Source organism: Natrix helvetica (assembly GCF_964273705.1).
Source record: "Natrix helvetica genome assembly, chromosome: 7".
NCBI classification, from domain to species: Eukaryota; Metazoa; Chordata; class Lepidosauria; order Squamata; family Natricidae; genus Natrix; species Natrix helvetica.
In genome coordinates, this window is record NC_138558.1 from 52356783 (window position 1) to 52368299 (window position 11517).

At 45.6% G+C, this 11517-nt stretch overlaps 1 protein-coding gene across 1 annotated transcript in view; it reads right to left on the minus strand.

Annotated features, from left to right (window-relative positions):
- NCAPG (non-SMC condensin I complex subunit G) overlaps positions 1-7238 on the minus strand; it is a 30102-nt gene extending 22864 nt beyond the window's left edge. Inside the window, exons 1-6 of the mRNA XM_081959384.1 lie at positions 7059-7238; positions 6367-6476; positions 5368-5574; positions 4555-4783; positions 3628-3773; positions 2543-2627 (exon numbers count right to left, since the gene is read on the minus strand). Of these exons, the coding sequence (XP_081815510.1) occupies positions 2543-2627; positions 3628-3773; positions 4555-4783; positions 5368-5574; positions 6367-6474 (775 nt within the window). The 5' untranslated portion in view covers positions 6475-6476; positions 7059-7238. The remainder of the gene's footprint in view (positions 1-2542; positions 2628-3627; positions 3774-4554; positions 4784-5367; positions 5575-6366; positions 6477-7058) is intronic.
- Between the last annotated feature and the right edge of the window lie 4279 nt (positions 7239-11517).

The following is an 11517-nucleotide window of genomic DNA, read 5'->3' on the forward strand; positions in this document are numbered from 1 at the left end:
TGTCTCCCTCCCATGCCTCTGCCCGTGTCGCTGTGCGTCGGAATCACCTGCCCCCATTAATTTAGGTGTCCTCAGTCCCATTGTCTCTTGGCTTATCCGGGGCCGCAACAGGGCCAAAGATCGTGCAGCGCATCAGGATTTCCTCCCCCACTGTGCCTCTGCCCAGCTGCTGGGCCTGCTGCACCTGCTACTGTTGCCCTTGTGGAGGTTCTTCATCCTCCTGGATGTCCTGTTCTCAGCCGCCCTGCTGGGCTGCTCCTGCTTGGCGCGAGGTGAGTCCACCCACATCTACAACCCACAGAGCACCTCCCCCTGCCGCCAGTCTGCCAGGGCCCCTGCACTGCAGGGCACTGCAGCTCTTGTGCTGGCTGGGCATAGGGCTGCCCATGGCTCCCTTTGGCCTGTACCTCACCTGGGGTTGGTCTGCTGCCACTGCCTTGCCTTCCACCCAGCCCTGCCCGGATGGCGGGGCAGTGCTGCCATGATATGAGGCACGGCTGGTGGCAGGGGTGTGTGGAGCTTCCTCCCTCCACCTGCCAGACAACTGCTGAAGCCATGCAGGGCAGGGCAGGGCAGGGCTGCAGTCCAAAGGTAATGGTGGGTGAAGTGGCATGGGTGGCATGGCTCCACCAGCGATCACTGGTGAATGGGCCCTGGCAGGCCAGCAGCAGGGGGAGGCACTCCAGATGTCGTAGATCCGCACCAGACAGGAGCAGCCTAGCAGGGCAGCTGAGAGCAGGATAGCCCATCGGGCAGCCCAGGACAGGCCGAGGAGAGAGGCCTCAGTGCCGAGGTTGCTTGGTGCCCCAGGAGGGTCAGGGCTGGTGAGAGTGTGCCAGAAACACCTCCAGGCACCCGGAGAGATGGAACAAGAGGCAGCTCCTGGCCCTCGCTGGCTCAGCTGATCCATGAGGCTGCAATTAAGGGGCTGAGTCAGGTCCAGGCTGAGCTCAGGGTGGCACTTTACCCATACTGTTGATCCCGCCACTACGCCAATTTGTACCCTCTCGTGTACAGGTACCAAGACCTGGACATTGGAGTCACATTGGTGGGGGAGGGAAGGAGCCAAGCCTCCATAAGGTGACTGGGGAAGGGAAAGAACCACTGTGCTAAACAGCACCTCATGGATCACTGCCCGTGTTTGTGAGGGGACATGTGGTTGAGCAGGTAGTCGTTGGCATTTCCCGGCCCTTAGGGCGGGGTAGTGGTAGTGAGGGATAGGCTTTCTCCTATAGCTTCATTGCCCCTTCTCAGCCAGTGGGGGTTTACAGCTTCGACTCAGGCCTTCAATTTGGTCTTCTGAATTAGTATACCCAGAAGCAAGGTAGAACATCCTCCCTTTAGTTACTTTTTTTTTCACTGTTTTATTTTCTGCCCGTGGGTCTAAGTGTTTGGGCAATTTACACATCTGTCATGCCCGCCCACTCCCTCCCACTGTCTCTCTGCTTACCCATGGCTGCTGCCGGAGACTGTCGGCCCCTGCACGCTCGCCACCTCCTGTGCTGGCCATGCCCAACACACACACACTCAGCTGATGACCATCTTCACGAGGTCTTATTTTGGGGGCAGGGCTTATAGTAGGCGCACTTAAAAATCAGGCTAGGACTTGTTTTCAGGGAAGGTCTTATCTTCGGGAAAAACACTATAGGTTCTGAATTGACTGTGTTTTCCCCAAAATAAGACCTATCTCAAAAATAAGTCCTAGCTTGATTTTTATGCATGCATCCAATATAAACCATATCCCCCCCACAAATAATCCAAAGTTAAAACCCCGCCCACTCCCTTGAACCTAGTTGCACAGAGTGGGGTGAGGCGAGGCGCAGAAGTAAAAATCAAGCGGGGGTGGGGATGGGTTAAGTTGCTTACTTTCAGACAGTTTCAGCCAGCTCTTGCACACCCCGATACCTGCCTCGCCTTACCAGCCCACTTCTTCTGCAGCCACTTGCCATCGCTCCCGCACGTTGACTCCAGCCTTCATATAGCCATCAGAGGCCTTCAGGAAAAGCCTCTGCAGCTAAGAAATGGGCTCAGGATAGACACATGTGGTGCCCCCCCCCAGCCTCATTTTATCATCAGAGGCCTTCAGAAAAGGCCTCTGCAGCCGAGAAACGGGCTCCAGATTGATCCATGCAATGCCCTCCCCCGGCCTCGTTTCACCATCAGAGGTGAAACGATTGATCTAGAGCTTTTTTATCAGCTCCAGAAGCCTTTCCAGAAAGCCTCTGATGGCTAAATGAGCCAGAGCGCATCAACCCGAAGCTCATTTCTCAGCTGCAGAGGCCTTTCCTGAAGGCAAAATGGAGGTTGGCAGCAACACACACGAGCGGCAGCAAGCATCCACAGAAGAAGTGAGTCAGCAGTTGGCTCCTGCTGGTCAGGGCTGTTGGTGCCAGGGAAACACGGTATTATTAATCCTAAGAACATCCCAAGTTACTTTAAATTAGATATCCTGTCTTCCATCAGTATGTAGACACACATTAGGAATGTATTGGAAAAAAGAAAATTGCTTTAAAACATTTAAATTAAAGTGAAAACATTTTACCTGATCTATCATTAAGTCCTTGCTGCAAAAGTTTTACTCTCTGGGCTATTGTCAAAGCTTTGACGTGAACTTTTTCTGCCAGTACCTTTAAAAAAATATTTTCACGTAATTTTTCCTTTGAATAATATGGATTAATAGCATATAAAGCAAAATACACTGAAGCATACTCAACACAATTGGCAATGTGCCTCTGAAACTGTAAACAGACAAGTCACAATTAACACAACTGTAGAATAAGACATTCTACCAAACTGCCTTTAAAAAAAATAAAAACTGACAACCCAATACACTGACTAAAATGCAACTTAAGACCATAGCTGCTTTATTGTATCCTGCCATTTAAAAATAAATCATGTATTCTTATGGTGACTTACTTTGTGCCCTCAAAGTGAACCTCTAAGATCTTCAAAAGGTAATGCTTACTTGGTATCCATAGAGAATAACCAGTGCATAAATCCAAGTCCAGGAATGAAGATTTGTGAGCTCTACCACTGTAGCAGATTTGGCTGATAAGATTGTTCTTTTGAACAGACTGGGCATATATATTTTATGTGAGTGTTCTGCTAGTTCCTACCTATAACTGTTTGAATGGTATGGTGGTTGGCTATATTAAAGTTAATAAAAGAACACTCCAACATTTATGTTTCTGATGAATCTAGAATCCAAAATATTGTATAAAATCACAGTGGCTGAAACATAGCATGTGACATAGCCAATACACAACTTCAACTCATAAGTTCTCAGCAATATAAAATTAACTTCCTAGCCAATGATAATACTAAAGCATTTAAATCCACAGAAAACAGTACAAAAATGGGGTTGGTCCCCATCTATTTGGGGCCATTTCAAAGAAACATCTCCAGATAAAACCAAAGGAGATTTTCAGCACTTCAGCACAACTCACCTGAGCAGCTCTTTCTGCAGATACTGATAGATAAAAGCAAACATTTCTGTTAAATTTAAAGTATTTTCTTACAGAGTGTGATCCATACAATACTTGTTCTTCTACCAGCTAAATTCTCCAACAGTTTGTATAATTTTAACACAGCATAAATAGCAAGTGACATTGCCAGATATTTATTCACCTGATATGCTAATTTCCTGACTGTATCCTTTACATCCATGGTACGACCAATAATTTTGGGCAGAGTTTTAACTGATGGACTAATGCAGGACAACACAGCACGCCTTACTTCTGAGTTGGAGTCAGTCTCAATTAAACTATTGTAAACTGAGAAGAAAAAAGTATTATGACAGGTCAGGTTTCTTATTGGTAGGAATATAAACATAAATAAAACAGAGTGCAGAGAAGCTGAAATGCAGAAATTCTCCAAAACATTTCAAGCTTAGAGACTCATTTAGCTAAAGCTCAGCAGGAGCTATCTAAGCAACTCAGGACGATAGCCTTGTGTGCCATACTTCACAGGATTGCTATTAATAAACTCTTTGCAGCCAAAAGTTCCTGATACTGTAGTTGTGCAAAGCTGGATGATTCCCACATGAAATGCTCAATACTAAATACTGTTGGAGCCCAATTTGCTACAAGTTAAGCTCCTTCTTTACAAACAAAAGTTCTTTTTCTGGGAAAATAATAACAAAAGGTAAGAGAAGCTTAACACACATTTTACCCCGAGATTTTTAAAAACCTTTAAAACTTATTCACACAACATAGGATTTTTGGTAGCAATTTTGTTCTACTAGGCATCTCTTTCAACATGAAGAGAACAAAACAAAAGGAAATTATTTTAACACTTAATTCATATAGAATATAGATAAGATAGGTAGCACACAAATCTAACAAATAAATTCACACTCCCAGTCCACCAAGGCTTCCTCCCAAGTTAACTATGATTAATAATTTCAAAATATAATAAAAAAATAAAAATCTAAAACTCTTTGAGTTTGATGAGTTTCTTCTTTATTAAATACTAAAATTAAAATATTGCAGAATTTTTTGAAGAACAGCAGAAATAAGAAGTTTAATAAACCACATGAATTGGCAAGGAATGTACCATTAACAACTGGACACTGGTCATCCTTGGGATCCTGAAGCCTAGACAAAGCCAACACAGCTTGGATTCTCACATTTGGTACTTTGTCTCTTGCTCTGAGCTGCATAGCAGTATTAATCTGATCAAACAGTTCATCTTCGATCTGGGCATTCTCTGGCAGACTTCCCAAAAGTTTATTAATAAGTTGGCACACACGAAATCTAACTGCATTGCTGTTAGCAGGGTGGGACTTAAAGACAAAGAGAGATTTTTAAGCATTCATTGTTATTGTGATTATGCACAATTATACATTTTAAAACTTGTGTGTCAGCTTTTGTAGCTCTGGTCAAACAATAGTAGCTGAGGTAAAAAAATGTACTATTTTGTTTACAGTGACAAAAAATCAAACACTTATGCGCAGACTCTTATCTATATTAATTTATTTCCCCTTTCTGAAGCACGGAAAATCTGCCCCAGCCCGGAAATGCAATTTTACCAAAGGTTATTGTGCAAAGACAGCAATTTTCATTTGTGGAATGAATCTGTGGAAGCCACAGGTTTAAGCGTAACAGAGACATTGAAACAAAAAATACTCTCCTATATAAATGAATTTCAGAAACTCTAGCTTAAGAAAAGCTAATTAACTGCATTGTACTGCTTTCCTTAACAAAGGCTCCCCCACACCCACACAAAAATGTGATATTAATATACATAGATGTATTGGGCCATTAACAGCTTATTTGCAAAGTTTCAGATGATGTTGGATACACCTTTTAATGAAAGTTTTTATCTATGTAGTATCAATTATTTCTTATTACTTTACAGATATAGTACCTCAAGAAGAAAGGTGAACAGGTAATTTAGAAAGGGATTTTCCATTTCTTCCTCTCCAGCATCGTCTTTCTCTGAATGATATAATGAAGCCAGAAACTTGGCTACAAAATTTATCACTTGTTCCACTGCAGGTTCTCGTTTGTAGATTACCATAGCATATTTCAGATAATGAACAAACTTTTCATGAAAACGGTCCTTGTCTTGTAACTAGAAGCAAGAATTAACCTCTAAGTTCTTGGAGAAAAGGCTAGATACATCAAATAAAAGATCAAACTCCAAAGAATTCAGTCAAGACATTCGCAGACCTTCTTATTGATACATCCCATTCAAAATATTCTTCTCAACAGTATTTTTCCTTAAACTGGCTTTTAAACAGACATTTCTACATGCGAACATAACTCTGCTAATCCCAGGAAGCATAAATGAGCATGAGGAATGCTGGGAAGTTTTACAATTACTGGAGGAGCACAATACCCCTACAATTTTAGGAGACCTTCCAGCACTTTGTTTTTCCACATTTGCTCTCAATCTTAATTGCAGATAAGATGGTTAGATACTGTCATTGATGCAATCAACATGAATTTGAGCAAACTTTGGAAGAGAGTGGAGGGCAGCTGGGTCTGGTGTACTATGGTCCATGGAATTGCAAAGAGTTGTACACAATTTCATGATTGCACAACATTTTTTTCTAGTTCTCATTGATGGATATCTCTCTTTAGCTACTGCACTGTCAAATATCCATACTGTTTCTTTGGATTTGCAAATGTGTCTGACTTATTATAGGCTAAATGAAAATCGCATAGGATTTTAACCTCCTTGTTCTCAATTACTACTATTCTTGTTATTTTTTTCCCCATTTTTGCCACCTTGTTTTTCCATGCTTTCTTAAAGTCAATGTTTTTCACATCTGAAGTCTTATAAGTAAACGAATGATTGTACAGTGACTTTTGCAAACCAATGTGGGAACTCCCACAAGAAGGAATGATAAACAATACTTACCTCATTATAGGTATGCTTTAAAGATGCCACCAATTTGGCCTGATTTTGGTGAGGTTTTTGAGCTTCCTCAAAAGCCTTCCTAATATCAAACAACTGTTCCCCTTTCATAGCTGCAAAGAGAAGGAAAAATATGGAAACTAGTTCCGTGCTTCTGCAGTGCCCAGCTGTGGTTTTCTTTGTTCAGTGCATTCCTTGCACTTTTGCAAGTTTTCTTTGTTCAGTGCATTCCTTGAGGTGAATATTTAGACACAATGACCCAAGGTGACCCAAATATGGAAGAAATTACTTCCAATTCTTTCCTTCCTGCTCAACCCATTACGGCTGATTTATCTAATAAACAATGGTTCATCTTGACAGCTACCTTAGCAAAATTAATCAATAATAGAGACTACAGTCTTCAGAAGCTGCTTTCAAGGACCTTCGTGAAACCAAACCCAAAGCAGTCGTTTTGGGTCTAAAAATGGTCCAGATCCTAATATGGTAGCCTAAGAGCCCCCGAATGGACAGCTGGGGATGTGGGCTGCTGAGACACTGCTGGCCTCTTTCCAAAACCCCGCGAGCCCGCGAATACGCCCGCCCTCCGGACTCTGCTGCGCTCCCACGCACGGCTGGAGAGGATCCCCTGCTGCCCCCAGGCTCAGAGAGCGCAGCGCAGGCTGGATCCCGCCGCGCCGCGAAGCCACCCGTGTTACCTGCGCCAACGGATCTCTGTTTCCGCCACTCGCGGCAGCTGTGTCTCTTCCTCGCGCTGCCTTCAAATCTTGCGCGCGCCCAACCGGAGCTGAGAGTCTCGCGAGAAGCTGGAGTAGCTGCTCCGTTGCCCTCGGATTTTGCAACAGCGCTCCCGCGGTTGTTGAGAAAGGACGGGAGCAGAGATGCATGGTGTAAAATGTGGTTATTTTTGCATTGTTAAAGTCATTCTTCCTCTGTTATGGCACAGGCCAACGGCTCTGGGCGGGAATCTGCTGGCCGGGCTGTGAACTGAACGAATTTGCCAAACCAAATATGTTGCCGTGAAGTGTAAGTCCGGTTAAAATGTCCTAATTCGCTCATTTGTAAAACTTCATCAAGGAAAGCTTCGGCGGCGACTGGCTGCCCCGCCTGCTGTTCTTGCCGCTGCGAGGGGTGGGGGGGTCGGTTCTCGCGCTGCCACTCCCGGCTGGGATGTTACAATACAATACAATAGCAGAGTTGGAAGGGACCTTGGAGGTCTTCTAGTCCAACTCCCTGCCTAGGCAGGAAACCCTATACCGTTTCAGACAGATGGCTATCCAACATCTTCTTAAAGACTTCCAGTGTTGGGGCATTCACAACTTCTGGAGGAAAGCTGTTCCACTGATTAATTGTTCTGTCAGGAAATTTCTCCTCAGTTCTAAGTTGCTTCTCTCCTTGATTAGTTTCCACCCATTGCTGCTTGTTCTACCCTCAGGTGCCTTGGAGAATAGTCTGACTCCCTCTTCTTTGTGATATGTGACCCCTGATATGTGACCCCTGAGATATTGGAACACTGCTATCATGTCTCCCCTAGTCCTTCTTTCTCTTAAACTAAACATACTGGAGAAGAAACAGCACAAACGCCAGCACAGACGCCAATCAAGCACTCAGAAGATTGGGGATTCCCTCCGCCTTCATGCAGTCAGTCACTGGGCAGCCTTCTGGATCAATTTGGACAGCTAACTGTAAGTGGACCAACCCCTTGCTTTGGCGCGGAGTTTCTCAGGTGGACACTTGCATGGCCAATGTTCACCTTCCTGGGTCAAGACCCCGTAGCACCTTGGAGTGGAGATTCCAGGTCCTTCCATACAGTGAAAAGTGTCAGCCCACAACCTTGCCGTTGGAACAAGACAAACAGCAAGCTACTAGTATCCAATGGGACAGAGGGTCCAACAACAGGACTAGGTGGGGGAGATGCCCCCTAGCCAGCCAGTGACCAGCCCGCAGCAAACGTTTTAGGGAGTTTCAAACCCCAGCCAGCCAATATTGAGTGGATTGCCACCAGCAAGCAGATCCTGCTGGGGTGGGCTTTCTATCCAGATCAAGGATGGGTACAGTGTCAGTGGACACCAGCCCCTCTTCCACAGGTGGCCCCAATGCAGGTGTCTGGGCTACTTCATTCCCAAGCCGCAATTCCCCAATAGGCCTCTGCCCCGCAGCTGCTGCTGGGATTAGCACTGCAAGAGGGGTGCAACTGCAACCGCTGGTCTAATCACCCGCACAAGTTCAGGCGCCAGCCCACCAGTTCCTGCACCTGCCCATTCCGGGCAACGTTTGATGGGACCCCTAAAAAACCAGCCTACTTCTTAAATTGAGTCTGGGTGCACGTCGACCAATATGGTGATCGATACCCTTCTGACCGAGACTTGGTGTTGGCCATAACTGAAAGGATGAATGAGGGGGATGTGTCCGAATGGGTATCAGAACTCCACAATGAAGCAGCCTCTGAATTAGAAGACGCAGACAGATTTGTTCAACTGATGTGAATCCGGTTCAGCAGTGTAGCCCCGCATGTGGAGGCAGAGGCTCGGATCCATGGGTTGAAGCAAAGTGGCCGTCCCGTGAAAGAGTTGATCTGGGAATTTAGAAGACTAGCCAGTAAATTGAGAGACTGGCCAGAGCGACTCCTCGTGTACATTTTCAAGAACGCCCTAGACCCTGACCTGCGAAGAGAAGGGTTCTTGACAAAGGAAGAAGGGATAACCAAGGGGGAAGCTACAGGAAGGATAGCGGAACAATGTGATGAGGCAGTTCCTAAGTTTAGAGATGTAACTAGGTTCCTTTCCTCATGGGGGCCAATAAAATGCCACCGTTGCTGTCAACTTGGCCACAGAACATCAGAGTGCTTGGCTCCAGCCCCAATGCCACAAACGTGCATGCCAACCGCCACGACAGTAAAGAGAAGGCCCCAGATGCCAGCAGAAAAGAGTCATCTGGGCCAACAACCTCTGGAAGAGGATCCCCAACCTAAGGTGATGAAGAGTCCTACCAATGGGGAGGCCTCGGAGGAGGAAAATGCCGAAGATGACCCAATGGTGAGTGCACCCATCCGCCCCTTCACCTTCCAAGTCAACCTCCAAGTACCTGAAACGAGGGTGGAAGGGGAAATTGAAGCAGTTGTGGACACCGGTTGCACTCGATAATTAATCAGCATGTCGATTGTCAAGCAACTAGGCATACGCACAAGACTTCTAGCCTGTCCCATTCGGGTTGAGCAAATAGATGGAACACTAATTGGAGGGGTCCCAGCCATGCTAATAACTGAACTGGTGAAATTACAAGTGGGCCGCCACTATGAACTTCTCAGATTCATTGTGGCTCCAGAGATGCTGGAATCAATTATCTTGGGGCTTGCATGGCTTGACAAGTGGAAGCCTACGATGAAGTGGGAAGATGGTGGTAGGAAATTGATGATTGCATTTGGGCCGCTACCACCGGTGGAGGAGAAGGGCCAGCCAGGGATGATTGAACCCAAGAGCCCAGCATCTGCAGCACCTGCAGTAGAGACAAAACCCCCAGGGATCCAACAAGTACCAAAAACTTGTTGGGGGATGTTTTGTCAAGAAAACCGCAGTACAACAGTAATGGAAGCCAGGATAAGCTGATGACAGCTATGAAATTGGTGCTTCCAACAGACCAGTGGTTCAACAATAACCAAAATATCCTAGCGATGGGAAATAGATTAGCCTGGAAGGGGTCAAAACTGTACGTCCCCACGGGGTTGAGGCTGGAAGTTCTACAGCGAAGCCATGAGGCGGAACTAGGAGACAACTTTCAGTATTTAGTGCATTGGAAGGGTTACCCTTTGTTTGAAGCTACTTGGATGAAAAGCTGAAACCTAAAGGTGGAGAAGTTAGTAAAACAATTGACCTCTCCACTGGTTCCAGTCTCACCTGCAATGCCCCAACAGGATCTTACCCCACCTTCCTACAGAGAAGGGTTCTTGACAAACTTGGCCACAAAGGCATCAGAGTGCTTGACTCCAGCCCTAATGCCACAAATGTGCATACCAACCGCTACGGCAGTAAAGAGAAGGCCCCAGATGCCAGCAGAAAAGAGTCATCTGGACCAACAACCTCTAGAAGAGGATCCCCAACCTAAGGTGACGAAAAGTCCTACCAATGGGGAAGCCTCAGAGGAGGAAAATTGACCCAGAATTTCATTGTAGCTTGTTGAAGCCAGTAATTGGGTCCAGCATAAGAGCATCCACCCAAGCTTTCTCTCCTCCTGTAGTGGTAGAAGGGGAAACACAATCTGAGGTGGAAAAAATCGTAGACTCCAGGCTGAATAGGGGTCGCTTACAGTATTTAATGCATTGGAAGGGTTACCCTTTGTCTGAAGCTTCTTGGGTGAAAAGCTGGAATCTAAAAGTGGAGATGTTAATAAAACAATTCCATGAGAAGTTTCCTGATAAGCCAAAGGGTCCCCCTGGGATGGGTGGGGGAGAGGTGGTTAATTTTGTTATGTTAACTTTTATGTTATTCTTTTCAGGAAACGTTTTTCTTCTGAGGAGAGGCCGCCTGTCAGGCCTGCAGTTATATTCCTTTTTAGGATCTTTGGCCTGCCACTCTTTATTATTTCATTATGCTGTTTCATTAGTGTAGTAATTGGGAGGGAGAATAGAAGGAGTAGAATTGTGGAATGTGTCGTCATTCCTTTCTAGAAGCCCAAGGTCATCTTTTGTCTCTGCACCTCTGCACCTGACCAGAACCAGCTGGGTGGAGATGCCGGCGTGGCCAAAGAAGATTGGACCATGTGATGGATTTTTGGGTGTGGGGATAAGATCATGAACTTTCAACTGGGTGGAATCCGAGGAAGCTTTTAGATTTGGGATTCCACAGATATGCCAACATGTCTGTCTTATTAAATTGGAACTTTAAGGATAGCTCTGCCTTGGACTCTGATTTAATTCTGCATGATATTTGAAACGCTGAGACTCATCTTATTAGGTCAGTGGATCTGAGCCTGTATTTCAAAGATTTACTCCTTGCAGGCACAATCACGGCTCATTCCATGCGTAGCGTGGCCACCTCGGCAGCATGGGGGATGCAAACTTCCTTACAGTAGACTTGCAGAGCGGCCACGTGGACACCGTCACCGTTTATTCAGCATTATAAAATTGACAGCTACACATCAGCATTTGGGTGACGAGTCTTA